Source organism: Sinohyriopsis cumingii, chromosome 9 (assembly GCF_028554795.1).
Source record: "Sinohyriopsis cumingii isolate HCF-2022 chromosome 9, ASM2855479v2, whole genome shotgun sequence".
NCBI lineage: Eukaryota > Metazoa > Mollusca > Bivalvia > Unionida > Unionidae > Sinohyriopsis > Sinohyriopsis cumingii.
In genome coordinates this window covers 6,021,007-6,037,430 of record NC_142969.1, presented here as the reverse complement: position 1 = coordinate 6,037,430, position 16,424 = coordinate 6,021,007, and the positions used below count along the sequence as shown (strand labels likewise).

The 16,424-nt window shown below is 34.0% G+C and overlaps 1 protein-coding gene across 1 annotated transcript in view; it reads right to left on the bottom strand.

Annotated features, from left to right (window-relative positions):
• LOC149791215 (scavenger receptor cysteine-rich domain-containing protein DMBT1-like) overlaps positions 1–7,435 on the bottom strand; it is a 234,366-nt gene extending 226,931 nt beyond the window's left edge. The window contains exon 1 of the mRNA XM_089969688.1: positions 7,364–7,435. Coding sequence (XP_089825814.1) covers positions 7,364–7,430 — 67 coding nt within the window. The 5' untranslated portion in view covers positions 7,431–7,435. The remainder of the gene's footprint in view (positions 1–7,363) is intronic.
• Between the last annotated feature and the right edge of the window lie 8,989 nt (positions 7,436–16,424).

Sequence of the window (16,424 nt, the reverse complement as noted above, 5' to 3'; positions counted from 1 at the left end):
GTATTGCCTTATCAAGTTGTATTGTCTCAACAAGGTCCTTCTCGATACATATGATAGTATCTAAATAGGATGCAGATGTCATGTAGCCAACGTAAAGAAAATGCAATCCCATAATATGTGCCGGCAAAATGTGACATATATAGTAATATTTTTGTAAAGATTTTGTGATACTAATATAAATGTCTATACTCACAGATTTGTTTTGTTGACATTTGTTTCTTTCTCACTAAAGTGTTGGATATAAATCTAAGTGAAGCGTACATACTCTTAACAACGGATCCTAGGACCGAACTACATGAATACATGTAATACACAATGTAAACAACCGAGCTGGCGATGTATTAAATACGAACATGTAACATAAGCCCAAAAAATGTGATTTTAAGGTAAATGTCATGATTTGAGGTATAATAATACGCAGACGGAATTCACGCGAACAAAGATATCATGATCGAAGAGTAATATGGAATATATGGTTCGTCTTGTTCCTTCTTTGAAAAGAGTGCCGTGCTACTAATGTATGCATTTAAATCTTGCATCGGAAATTCAAAGTTCTTTTAGTCAACACCAGGGTTGAAATGGAGGCCAACATATTAGTTTAACGGTGAGAGTGTTTGGAATTAATACGTTTTCTTGCCTTTCAAATTTACAAAATATCTGATTGTTTGAAACTGCTACATTGCATATAATTTTACAAATAAATCCATTTTTGAACAAACCTGGACAGTTTATAAAAGCATGTAAGCAGTATGAATGACTTCTTAGAGACTTTATCTCTTTTATTCGGGGGGGGGGGGTGGGCGGCGGAGGGGAGCAGTGAGTCCAAAACTGATTTTTTATTTACTAGTTTTATTGGATAGATAAGGAATAAAATTAATCATCTGCATAGTATTCAAGTCTCAAACAAAACTTTACATTGATAAAGTAGACCAAAACAAAAGAGATACAACAATCAATCTCTTTTTGTTGCAACTGAAACTATACATTATAAATGTATATTTAATTACGTAACACCCAACAGGGCCCATTGAAAAAATTAAATCTTGTGTAACATTTAAAACAAAATAGTATGCATATATCAATTGTACGTGGAAAAAGTCTGATGACAAATCGTACAGGCATCTTTCTGAATGACACAGTTTGCAAATCAATTTTAAATAAGCTTATCATGTGTGCATTGATGGAAGGATGTACGACCTCGTTCAGTTAATGTTATTGTTACGTACATTAGACAGGAAAATAGATGCAGTGTTACACATCTATAAAGTAAGAAATTCCACCGTTGTTGATGCAGTGAAGTGTTAGAGTAATTTGTCTCCTAATTTATGTATTTTAGCAGATTAGTAACAAGAGAAAATAATCACTTAAAATGACTAAAAAATATAAATATTATCAAATGATTAAATAAATAGTTTATGTGTTAAACTTGTAATAATAAATGTATGTTATATCTAGTGTAGCATGCATATTTATATGGGCTAACACGTTTGCATGCGTAGGTATTTATGCGTATTTAATGGGTGTATATTAGTAAGTATATGTATTTATCTATGTACATGTGTATGTGTGTATTTACGCATGTGTATGTTTACATATTTGTACGTGTAAGTATATCTGCGTATATAAATATTTGCATGTATGTGTATATATGTAAGTGTATGTACACGTAGTTATCTATGCCTGTGAATGTATATGGGTATATCTTTGTATGTGTATGCATATGTGTGTATCTATGTATATGTTTAATTATTTACCTATGCATGTGTATGCGTATGTGCATGTTCTAAATATAGTTATTTTGATGTATATACATGAGTATCTTAGTATTGTTATGTATATGTGTGTACATATGCTTTGTATGTATATGAGTGTATCTATATTTGTGTCTGTATATATGTCTATATTTGTATGTGCATGTATATATGTGTATATATTTATTTGTATGTAAATGTGTGTATATATGTATGCGTATGCATACATATTTATCTACGTAATTGAATGTGTGTATGTGCATAGATGCATGAGTATGTATACGTATTTATATATGTATGTGTATGTCTGTCCATGTCTGTGTATGTGTGTATATATATGCATGTGTATGTGTGCATTTATGTATGCATGTATGTATGTATGTATGCATGTATGTATGTATGTATGTATGTATGTATGTATGTATGTATGTATGTATGTATGCAGGTATGTAAGTATATATGTATGTATGCATGTATGTATGTATCAATGTCTCTATTTGTATGTATACGTATGTTTATATGTATGTGTATGTGTTTATATATGTATGTGTATGTGTGCATGTATGTATGTGTATGTATATATATATGTGTATGTATATGTATGTGTATATGTATGTCTGTATAAATGTATGTGTATGTATAGGTGTGTATATATGTATGTATATTGTATCTATATGTGTATATGTATGCAATTGTATGATTGTATTCTTTTATTTGTACGGGAAATAAAATAATATTCAAACAATCTTTTGGTTTGGTGAATCTATCATTGATTATTTATGCGAACTTATTTTTTTATTTTAGAAATAAATGCTGAAAGGATGAATAAGAACAATGGTGCACGTTTTTATGCTGATATCAGAACACTCGTCCAGATGCATCTACTCTGCAACATAAATGTTTTCATGTATACGAATGGCTGAAACAAGCATAGATTCATAATTGACCATCATGTACTTGTTTTGATACAGATTTTTAGTTAACTCTATCCACACTGTATAAAACCCCCGAACCTGTTTTCTATGAATTACAACAAAGACTGGCTTTGATGAATTGGATTTGTAGATGTGTATGTGTGGAAACAACAACGTCAACAAACCTAGATATGTACTGCAGCACTCCATTAATTCGTAGAGACTAACTAAACGCACTACAATAACTGTCTGACTATATATAATTTCCTCGGAGATCCCAGTCAAATCTTAACGTGCATATTCTTTAACAGACTGTTTGATCAACTGATTTAACCGTTTAACAAACTGTAGAAAAAAGAAAGTAGAAAGTGTTCAGTTGATTAACATCTTACATGTCCGAGTTCTAAAGTTAAAGTCGGATCTCAGTTGAAACAAAAGGTATAAGTCTAAAACGAATTAGAGTGATCTTTCGCCCACCCCCACACCTTTTTTTATTTTATCTGTCTTATTTATTTTCACTGGAAGTAATACGTTTACAAATTACCATGCACCGGACAAGCGTAAGTACCTTAAATCTGTTCAGAACACTTTGCTTAAGTTTCCATTTAGATTGCGTACACAGCTGTTAGCACAGATCATAACTCTTTCAGGACTAAACTGATCTTAAAATAGTGGAAGAATAGTAGAGGTAGAATTATTTTAATACCGATTAAGACTGTATATAATAGTTAAAAAAATGATTATAATAAGCTTAATTTGGAAACGTTACAACTTACAATAATACGACAATAATCCCAAAAGCATTGTGACCTTTGCTAAATATGCATAACATTTTCTACTACCACTGCTACCATTACTATTCCTACCAAGATTATACTAATATTGTTAATATTGTCACTACAGTTGATTAATACTGCTTTTCTACGTTTATATTCCTAGACAGAATGAGGTAGGGTATGCAATTCCGTACTACTACGTTTCAATTGCTTTTAGCTTTAAGCTGCTAGAAAATGGAAGACAATATAAAATAACGTATTAAGGCTTAAATCACAACTTGACTTAGTGGACTAACCGTTATTTAAAGTCTTCAATGCACCATTGTTATGAACATCTGAGTAAAGTCTACAATACAACTTCAGTATGAAACACACTGCCTGGGTGGAGTTTGCAATACAGCTTCAGTGTGAGGCACACTATTTGGTTAAAATCTGCACTACAGCATCAATATAAAAAAAGCTGTCTGTGTACAGTAAGCAATACAATTTCAGTATGAAACACACTGTCTGGGTGAAGTCTGCAATACGACTTCAGTATGAAAAGATTACATGTGTACAGTATACAACTTCAGTATGAAACATGAATAAAACTGCTTGTGCAAAGTCTGCATATCAAGTTTAGCATAAAACACACTGCCTGTGTAAAGTCTGCAATACAACATCGGTATGAAACCAACTACCAGTATAAAGTATGAAAAATACTGATCGTGTTAAGTCTAAAATAAAACTTCAGTAAGAAAAATTCTGCCTGTGTAAAGTCTGCTATACAACTTAGGCATGAAAAACTGCCTGTGTAAAGTCTGCAGTACAACTTCAGTATTAAATACACTGTCTGCGTAATGTCTGCAATACAACTTCAGCATGAAAGACACTTTCTGTGTAATGTCTTAAATACAACTTCACTATGAAAAAACCTGCCTGTATAAAGTCTGCAATACAACTTCAATATGAAACACACTGCTTGTGTAAAATCCGCAATACGACTTCAATATGAATAAAATTGCTTGTGCGAAATCTGCATTACAAGTTCAGTACAAAGCACACTACCTGCGTAAAGTCTGCAATACAACTTCCATACGAAAACAACTGCCTGTATAAAGTATGCAATACAACTTCAGTATGAAACAAACTGCCTGCGGAAAATCTGCAATACGACTTCAGTATGAAAAACCTGTTTGTGCAAAGTCTGCTATGACAATTCAGTATTAAAGCAAATTGCCTCTGTAAAGTCTGCAATGCAACTTCAGAATGAGATATGGTGTCTGAGTAATATCTACAATACAGCATCAATATGAAGAATATTATCAGTGTAATGTCTGCATAACAAATTCAGTATGAGACACACTGTCAGTGCAAAGTCTGCAATACAACATTAGTACGAAACACATTGCCTTTATAAAGTCTGCCATACAACTTCAGCATGAAACGAATTGCCTGAGTAAAGTATGCAATACATCTTAAGTATGAAACACACTGCCAGTGTAAAGTCTATGAGACAACTTCAGTAAGAAACACACTGTCTGTGTAAATTCTGCAATAGAACTTCAGTATGATGCTCACTGTTTGTATAAAGTCTGCAATACAATTTTAGTATGAAACACACACTGGCTGTTTAAAGTCTGCAATACATCTGCAGTATGGAATATTCAGCTGGTGGTAAGTCTACAATACAATTTCAGTATTTACTACTGCCTGTGCAATATCTGCAATACAACTTCAGCATGAAAAACTGCCTGTGTAGAGTCTGCAATACAACTTCACTATGAGAAACTGCCTGTGTAAAGTGTTCAATTCAACTTCAGCATGACAATAACAGCCTGAGTAAAGTATGCAATACAACTTCAGTATGAAACACGCTGCCAGTGTAAAGTCTACAAGACGACGTCGGTATGAAACACACTGTATGTGTACATTATGCAATACAATTTTAGTATGAAAGACACTGCCTGTAGAACTTCTGCAATACAAATTCAGCATGAAAAACACTGCCTGTATAAAATTTGCAATAGAACTTCAGTATGAAATGCTCTGCCTATGTAAAATCTACAATTTCAGTACTTAAAACTACCTGTGTAAAGTATGCAATACAACTTCATTATGAAACAATGCCGTGTAAATTCTGCAGTACAACTTCATTATGACACACATAGTCTGTGTAAAGTATGCAATACAACTTTAGCATGAAAAGAACAGCCTGAGTAATGTATGTGACACAGCTTCGGCAAGAAACACACTGCATTTGTAAAGTCTGCAATACAACTTCAGTATGAAAAACTGCTTGTGTAACGTCTGCAATACAACTTGGCTATGAAACACACTGTCTGTGTAAATTCTTCCATAGAACTTCAGTATGAATCACACTGCTTTTATGAAATCTGCAATACAATTTCAGTATGAAACACACTGCCTGCATAAGGTCTGAAATAAAACGTAAGCATTAAATGCTCTGCATGTGTAAAGTCTACAATATAATTTCAATTTTCAAAACTGCCTGTATAAATTCTGCAATACAACTTCATCACGAAACTGTGTAAAGTATGCTACTCAGCTTCAGTTAGAAAAATTGCCTGTGTAAAGGCTGCAATACAACTTCTGTATGAAAAACTCTCAAGCGTAAAGTCTGCAATACATCTTCAGTATGAACTGCGCTGCCTGTGTAAAGTGTCTGAGTAAAGTGGTTTGAAACACTGCTTTTAGTAAAATGATATGAAACACAGCCTCAGCAAAGTAGTCTGAAACACTGTCTGAGTAATGAGATATGAAAAACTTCCTGAATAAATGGGTATGAAACACTGCCTGAGTAAAATGGTAGGAAGAAATTTCTGGGTAAAATATTATGAAACACTGCCTGATTAAAGTGATATGAAACTGCCTGAGTAAAATGCTAAGAAACATTGCCTGGGTAAAGTTGGACAAAACACCGCCTCATTAAAGTGGTATGAAATACTGCCATAACATGGTCGTATGAAACACTGCCCGGTACAATGGCATGAATCACAGCCCGTGTAAAGTGATTTCAAACAGGCAGTGTTTCATACCACTTTACTCAGTCAGTGTTTCGTAACAGTTTACTCAGGCAGTGTTTCATAACACTTTACTTATGAAGTAATTTGTACCACTTTATTCAGACGGTATATCATTAATACCTTACTTAGGAAGTGTTTTATATCAGGCAGCCTTTCATTATATTTTACGCAAGAAGTGTTTCATAATATTATTTGAATATTTCACTTGAATTAAAGAATTGGAAAAATACATTCTCTACACAAATTAGTTATACTGCAGCTCGATTCTGCTTAATCGGAAACCACGAATGAAAGACTCTTTAGGTAACAGGAATATATAGTCTTCTGCCTGACCTCAGGTTGCAATTAACATTTTCTATAAAATAACACATATTTAACTAATTGAAAATATCTTTCTAGAAACTTCACATTACTTAAAAAATAGAATAGTATTTATAACAAGAAAGGTATTGCTAAAGGTAAATGATAGAGAATCGACTATGTCAGGTAGATCACCAAAATTGAATGGAATTATGATAAACTTGACCAAGACCGAAATCAACATATTTACTTTTATTAATAATGTTCCTGATAATAAACCCCTATAAGTATAGTCTAATTTAGCTATATATTAGTTGTATACATATTAAGATTTAAAAACAATAAAAAAGTTCAGGTATAAAACAAACTAATTTTGTATTAGGCTAAGTAAAACTTACAATGTTACATTACATTGCATTAAACTAGAATATAACACACTATACAGTAACTCATATTAAATATACATAACAGCGTATCGCTATGTAGCTATCTGTAAGTAATGTTCCTACACATGTCATACCATTGAATTTAATTCAATTACGTATTGTAGAGCGAAATCTATATATTCTCATATCTATATCGTTGAAAACACTCACCCAAAACTTGTCCATTAACTGACAAACAAGGCCAAACACAGAGCAGAAGTATACTTCTTATCCCCATGGTAGGTTCAGCTATGTCAAATTACAAGTGGGTTCACCAGTAAAATATGTGCAGACGTGCTGAACTTCTAAGTCAACTGTGTATACTGTGAATATTAAGATAGGATGCAATATGTAGTCTGATGATGCAATCTACATTTTCCATGAATCGTATGTACAGAGCGCTAAAATCCAACTAAAATGGATGTTGGTTCGACATTTTGCACAGAAGATCCACATGGTAAACATTGGAATTTTACTGGGATGCATTATTGCATCTCCACGACATGAACTTTCTTGATTTAATTTTTCTTTCAACGTCAAAACAGTGCGAAAGCAATGGTCCGTATTAGAAATGTGGCGAACAATTTTCATATATATTAGAAGTCATGTTGACTATAAATCCGTTCGTCCCGGTATAAATTCTAAACATAATCAATGTGAATTATTACATTCAAAACACTTTATAAGGAGGACGGGGCTTGTGCTACCGAGATAGCTTCTATTTTGTCGTATCAGATACTTGTCAGTATCCATAGTCTGGCTGACCTAGATTTTTATTTTAGGTATAATTTATAAAAGTCACACGTACAATCGCGTTTTCATGTTTCTTTTCTTATTTCAAAGTGGCATAATTTGCCATCAGATGGAAGACGTTGATGTTCCAATTGAGTCTTAGACGCATTTCAAGTAGCCTTACACACATGTACACACATCATCATCGTCATCATCATCATTATTCTACTCCATCTCATAACCTCTTCTGGAGTGTTTGTTTATTCATCACATAAGACAGAGGTTTTCTTTTTGTCATTTTTCGAAGTGACCAGATGTCGTCACCTACTCCCTGGTTTACTGAATAAGTCATTAGATAATCGATTTTGCAAAATTGATGTCATCCAGAGATTTTATTTTGGCGAATGATATGTCCAGACGAAATTATCATTGGGTACCAATATTCATAATGCCAACTTGTGGCGTACTATTTGGAATGTTCTGCGGATCAAACAATGTACTGGGGACGTGTTTAGGAATTCATAATAAGCACTCATCACATAAGCAACTTTAAATGGAGTCAATCACAGCAACAGAGAGGCCCTACTGTCCACCATCTTGTATTGTACTACACACGAGCACTCAAACATAAAGTTGAATACGTCATTCATTTCAATTGCGTTATATAAAATTCTAAGACTATCACTTGCTTTTATTGAAATATATCGACTGATAAATAGCTTATTGCTTCCACCCATGTTTCTGGTTCTATATAACCTAGAGACTACTTGATGGACGGTGTTTTTCCATCAATGAAATGCGTTCCTAAATGTCAACAGGATGTATGGTAGTCAAAAAAAACGTATGATGGCCATGGACTGAATGCACATTTGAATATATTTGAAATCGTGCTGATATGACTTGATGCATTATAATACTTGTAATATGTAATTCTTATGATATATAATACTTATACTATCGTATAAGCATTTAGTGTGGATTTGGATGCTGAAAATTTTCTTGTTTTCTAATATCGATTATTATATGCTCATTTTTTCTCCCGTTAACTCTACATTGTTAGAATCGTTCAATATTCCCCGATACTGAACGCGCGCGGCAATACATATATGGTATTCACGTGAATAAAGGAACTACTTTATATTGTAAACAAACAATGACCCAGATGCCAGCACTTTTGATTTATAAACAAATCATATACATTCGCGTAAGACGCTCTTTACGTTGTGTTGTTTAAACTTATTTCTGAATAAACTAAAACGTGTTTCGTGGACTGCAAAAAAACCCAGCTGTTTTGGCACATTCCACGTTGATACAATGTTACGGATTTAGGCTAGCTACATTATATAAAAGACGAAGATTAGGTCCTTACCAATAACATACAAGTGACAAGGCATATACTGTCTTTTTTATCTGGTAATAAGAATGGCAAAATAAAATATACTTAACAGTTTTACATCATGAATTTCCTCAAAATTTTTTTTCTTAATTATACAAATCCGAATTACTTGAGCCATGTCCTATGTTTTTAATATGGATCATACCTTTCGAAATTGTGCTGTAATTTCGATGATAAGTGCAATTGCATCCTCCTTACCTCACTAAAAACGAAATAAGCGTTAAATTCCATAGCGTCTTTTTGATAATTGCAATTGAAAGACTTCCAATGTTTCCCACGTTATGATTTCAAACATTCAATGACAGAAACAGAAACACATTTGCAGACGTAAACACGCTTCTCCCGCGCCACTTCAATCCGATGTATTTCATATATAATTTGCACAGATGAATCCAGTCCAAAAGCACAACCTTTCGTCGAATCAAAACAAAATACCAAAATATATTCATTCTAGATCAAATGGAAAAGTGGTTGCAATGCGCATTCATTCACAATATGACTGCACATTGCAATTTTAACTAGATACGCAATTATCTTTCGAAAGTTATGTCGAGCGCGCGACTAAGTTCAAATTTATCTGGGCGGAGTTATGTGCACATTAATGATGATGTAATTGTGTAATGACAAATCTGTGCTTGTGTATTTAGTCTGGAATACGGCATTCCTTCGTTTACGTTCTTTTTTATAGTGTATTTTCTTTATATAACTAAACCTTAGGTAGAATAAAAAATGAGCATATAATAAAAAGGTAACTGCATTTGTATGGGCAAATACGAACTCGTTTTGTCGGAAGGATATACGGAACTCACATGTTCGTGTAGTATTCCATCCCAAAACTCGTTCGTATTTTCCCATACAAATGCAGTAACCTAAAATTATATTAACTGTACAATTATCATTTTACTTGCCCTATATGTTGATTACTTCCAACATGCAGATCACCATAACAAGTATCATGTTTTCCCTCGACTATAGCAAATTAGTTCAACTTATGATCTTTTTGTGTGCTTTGCCAAGAAACAAAACTGTCGGTGTCAAAAATTCCTCACAATTATTGCTAGCTAAGGCTAGCAAAGAAATATGATCTTTTTTACAATAGCAGATCTTAATTATTTTTATATCGATTCCTCTAGTACAGTACGAGTAGGCTGATAAAACATAGCATTTCTAATTAGTTCCAATCGGTTAATATTAGTTAAGTTGACGAGACTGGATTACACTTTCTGCTGTTACTATTGGTAGACTTATGGAGGATGCAACTCCTGTCAAATTTAATTCCATTTGTTTTATCCTGATTCAGACACATGCTTTGAATAGCCGCTCAATACGCATTGAACATCTGACAAAGAATGGCTGATTTTTCGTTTTTCATTGTCCACAATATACCCTTTGATGCTTTTCAGTTTGCTTATTTGATTCCTATGCCCATAACTCTTTTCATGGCTAATCGAGGTTTGAATGCATTTCAATGATTTTTTCTTTATATAATTGATGACTTACGATGGTGAAATTTTTGAATCAAAAATAGTTGTACAACACTGCCCACATAATTTCACTTCTTTGTTCCACTTCATGTATTCCTTGGTTTCGGATGACGCCGATATTGCAAAGTAGTAACTATATCAAAGTTTTAAACTATCTCTCTCTCTCTCTCTCTCTCTCTCTCTCTCTCTCTCTATATATATATATATATATATATATATATATATATATATATATATATATATATATATATATATATTGTACAATTGTCAAAAGAAGAGAAAACGTCGAAGTCTATGCCTATTGTTTTCGTGTAGTGGGCTATTCACGGTTAGCAGAAAGTATCCAACACTTCATCAATTTCGTTTGGATCGTAAGGTGTTCTTGTGGGCGTCAAATGATTGAAGTCTTTCACTTGATGTATTGCCACGTCGATGTGTTGCTGTGAGAATTATTACGCTCTATTGGTGTTCCTTGAAAACACTTAACATTACTAGATTTTAACTTTGTATATTCGAAACAAAAATGTTTGTTTCTTTGATTCAATTAATCTTATTACGATTAATATAATCGACCACACCTTTTCAGAATAAGCATATAGTTCCTCAGGGATCGTTGTTTGGGCCACTTTGGTTCAATATATTGCATAATGATTTGTTTCCTATCTTGTAACATATAGCTATATTTATTATTATGCCACTATCATGAAAATATTAACATATGTTAGTCTTCGCAATAGAAACTATATCTCAGTGATAACCAAATAAACTGTGAGAAAATACATGTTCTAGCTAGTTGCTCCAATACATACGACGTGTATGGAAATTGCCAGCCAAATGAGAAACAAAAGTCATACTTTCAGAAATCTCACGATATGTTCAGCTCAGATTTGTTACATGCATATCCGAATGTATGTGATCAGGCAGCTGCACTACTTCTTTAAAGACAGAAATATGACAGTAATGTTAAGAGTTCGAGAACAACAATGTATGTTACAAATAATTTTAGTCTGATGCTCAACTGTTTAACGCAGGAAAGAAGATAAGTGCTTCTGAAATTTATGCTAAAGATACTTTCTGATGCCAGTAAATTGTATTTGTCTGTATGTATGTTGTCATGTATTCTGGTTCCTGTGAAATTATATAACAGTTCACATGTATGTTAATCAGCTGTTGATGTGGAAAACAATGATTGTCCTACTTAATTAGTTATAAGTTAATTTTTTGCTCAATGTACGTGTGACTAAATATGTCATGACACCGTCTACAACATGGTAATTTTAGAATTTGTTTTATAGTCATTTGGGGGCTAATCAAAAATCCTCTGCTAAAGACCAATTCCACAGTAATTCAAAAAATGTCTGATGTTCCTAATGATCTGGATAATACTTAATCTTGAAAAATATTGGTCATAAGCATCATTTGGTTAAAACGAGATAATATCCAAGTTTCATCACAAAATGTGTCATCTAAACACTATGGTACCTACAGAATATATAATGTTATCATTCGAATTGACAAAGCCATTTGTCTCATGTGAACGAATACTTCCTGTGTTGATAGGCGACATCTATTTGTTAACCGATTTGTGTCGAAAGCAGGTTCACACGATTTTATTATATCGCCATTATAAACATAAGAGACCAACAAAACGCTATGTCTGATACGGTACGTGTTCCTTATGTAATATGCTACTCTCGCTTTGAAGCTGAGTTTTTCTTCTGCCTAACGTCCTCCTTCAACATATACCAGTACCCCATTTACCCGTCTCATTTTATCTGATGCATGATTTTCCACTCAGATCTACTTACTAAAACGGACTTCATTAGTTTTTTATTCCATCATTTTTTCGAAAATCTTCAAACACTTCTCTCAAACTATTGCTTTCTGGAAACTTGTGAAATTCTACATTCAAGCTGACGTTCAATGTTATAACGTTCAATGTTCTGACTCTCGAAACAAAAGTATCTTAGGTCATGGAATGGAGTCCATAGACAATGATGCAGATTTTCATTTTTCACTTGCTGTACGGTACGGTTGCATGACTATCGGTCGGCTTAAAGATTGTGTGATGTCATTTTTCTCTGTTTTCTTACTCATTATGTTTGGCATGATACATACACGAACGTGTCCAGTTCTATGCCAATAAAGAATCCATATATGTAACTTTTGCTTCATTTCCATTCGTCAGGTACGGTAAGTTAGGTTAATTAATCATGATGTTTCTTACCATTTTCATATTCAAGTACAAATCAACTTTGCTGAACAACGATTGTATGAAAATATTGAGTGGAAATAAAATGGCATGTGCGGCCTTGGGTGATCTTACCCAATTTAAGAACTTTGTCTTTCAGGTACATATGCCTGTAGATCGATGTAATATTGATAATGTCCATAGACAATGATGAAGATTTTCATTTGTACTTGTTGCACGGTACGGATATTTGAATATCGGTCGGCTTAAACATTTAATGGTGTCATTTCTCTTGCTTTTCTTACTCGTTACGTAAGCCGTGATCTATACACGAATGTGATCGGTACCATGCCAAGAAAGCTTCCATAAGTGTGACTTTGGCTTAATATTGTGTTATTCAAGTGCAAACCCACTTCGCTGAAGAACAATAGCCTGGCATTATTGAGGGGAGTTAAACTACCACGTGCGGCGAGGATCAGTTTTATCCACTTTGAGAATTTTGAATTGTAGGTGAATATAACCACTACTCAGATCCGGTTGTTCTAATATTGACAAATGTGACTTTGTGATTTTTGAAGAAAGATCAAACTGGTAAACATTAAGCATCTAGACTGGACATTTAAGATGTTGTTATCACAACCATGATAATCTTCTTAGGTGCACTAGCCGGAATTATTGTCGATGTTATACCGAGAATCGTCGGTGTATCTAGTGGAAGTAGCCAAAGAATTGTGATACCATAATATACATGAATATACATTTTTTCGAAATCCCATTACAATGTAGTATCAGCATGATTATCTAACTGTACTCGGTGGGTTTTAGTTATTAAAAACAATTATCATGGCCATGTTCGAGATGGGAATATGGGAATGACTGAAATGTAAAAATAAAAAAGACAACTCCAAGAAGAAGATATGGAACCGTGAAATATCGGATTTACAGAGTGTAGAAGTTGCGTCATTTTTGTAAACACAAAGAAGCTGCATATAAATACACACACAACCATTGCGTTTGTCAAGACACAATCGTAACGATATATCTAACACTGATGAATGAAAATAACAGTCTTACCAGTCACTGATATATATCACTGCCTTCAATACCCCATGACCTTGTCATCATGTATGGTCGTATATTGTTAACCTCCTCAGATTGCAATATGCGGGTTCACATACATGAACATGTGATTTATTTTAGTATAAATAAAGGGTCACCATGAATAGAAGACCGTGACCCATATCAATAACTGAGTTGCAAAACTTTCATCAGCACCCTACAAGAGGAATTCATAGATCATTGGTGTTTATAGTTAGACTATTCTGACGCTGCTTCATGTCATTGGATAACACCAATCCTAACTCAGCTACCAGAAGAATAATCAACCAGTGCGCAGTACGTACGTTAGTCAGTAGTCGCGCATAACAAAACGGACAATAAACGAGTTGAATCAAGAGCATGGAGTACAATGAAACTTTCTAGATTGCAACACAATTTCAACAAATTCTCTCTCTCTCTGTCCTTTTCTCTCTCATATCCATAAAATAGAAGACTCTGCGTCAGATTATATGTCAAGGAACACATGTTCTGAGAATGAATATTGTTAATATTTAATTATTTTAGTACATTTATTAACCTTTTAATCAATGCTCCTGTATTTCACAATTTAACCATTGGCGGTGTAGATTGTCATATATAAATTACAACAGCAACAAAATAGGAAGTACTTTCATATTTGACATGTCACGTATGCCATCAATGACTTATATACATGTATATACAAAATATAATATGTTTCGCATATAAACACTTCCACCAATTTGTTTCACACATGTGTAGACTGTAGATACATGATTTAATCTTAAATTTGTGTCTTTGTTTCTTTCATCTATCCCATTTTCCAACCGCGAGTAGCGACTGACAGTTACAGTCGACAACATGGCGATAACGACATAATACAACTAATACAACTGGTGTGCAACATTGTCAACAATTATGTGTCTCCTTGTTGCAACTCATGTTGGCAATGGCTGTTTCGCTATCATAATATAATGTGATTTTTTACAAGTTTGATCTGAGTTGATTGCCCAAGTTCTCGAAACAACAGCTGCATATGTCAATTTTACTAATATTTTGTAGTCGATGACGTGCGAAGTAACAATCCAAGAATCAATACTAGGTGTATATCCGTCCTAGACAACGTTACTTCTTCAAATCGGCGATTGACTACATTGTGTGTTATTTGATCAAGAATGTTTTACATCATTTTAACACCTCTAAGTTCATGTTTTCTCTAACTCATGGATAATGTCCACTTACTGGTTCAGTGACACCATCTAATTTGGTTTCTCAGTTAGGTAAATAAACTTTTTCAAATTTGTATTGCGTATTTCCAATGCAAACCCAAAATACATTTCTTACCATGCCTTCCTTATTTGGCGGGTATTAGGTGGCGTTACAACCAATCAAGCAAACGCGTTAACTTTGTTTTCGGAGGGTCACTTCTTCGGTGCACATTCGAATCTACCATGATCCGATTGAGTCAATGCTTCCACGAGACGTGGTAAAACGTCGATATATTCGAGTTAGCTGATGTTAAACTGGTATCCACATGCTTTCGTTGAATGTACTTCTAAACCCATTCACGACAGATGCTTTATGTCCGAATGTTCGGCGGCGAAAAACTAATGTGTCGTTATCATGAAATTTGATGGTCTCTTGTCTTTTTCATTGACAAAGGTGAGGAACACTTTGTTTTAAATCTGGCATATCCATGCTGAATTCAAAAACAAGTCTTGACATAACTTTAGTAATGTATTACTATTAGTATGCACTGCTGCATTAGGTAAATCAATTAAATATCCTTGCCATTGATAATATATACCAGCTAATTTGGTTTCACTTCTGTAAAGGTTGTGTGAAATCGTCTGTTTTAATTGAAATGCGATTGTTATAACCATTGTCGCGCAGTTGGCAAACGTACACTTTTAAGTTTGGCATTAGTAGCTCGAGACCGCTGAGTTGATATAGTGCTTAGAGCGTCTTCCTCAGAAGAGGGATGTCGCGTCTTTGAACCCCGGCCGAATCATACCGAAGACTTTAAAATAAATGGTACGAACAGTTGCCTCGCTTGTAGGTCAGCATTAGAGATGTTAGTGGTATGACTGGTCGGCCTGATGTCAGGATAATAATAATGTTTGGAACATCATGCTACATGTCTGCGGTGTGATGCCCATGGGCGAGACATCACAATTAACTGCCACTTTTCATACATCGTAGCGAGTTGACTGAAATAGTCGTTAAAGCTACGTAACACAATGCAAATCACACACACTTTTGCAGTTCGATGCAATTGTTGAACTCCTGTTTGGCCAGCAACATGTCTCTAGGGGTTGTTGTTGGTTTCTCTGTAATATGTCGTCAAGTGTT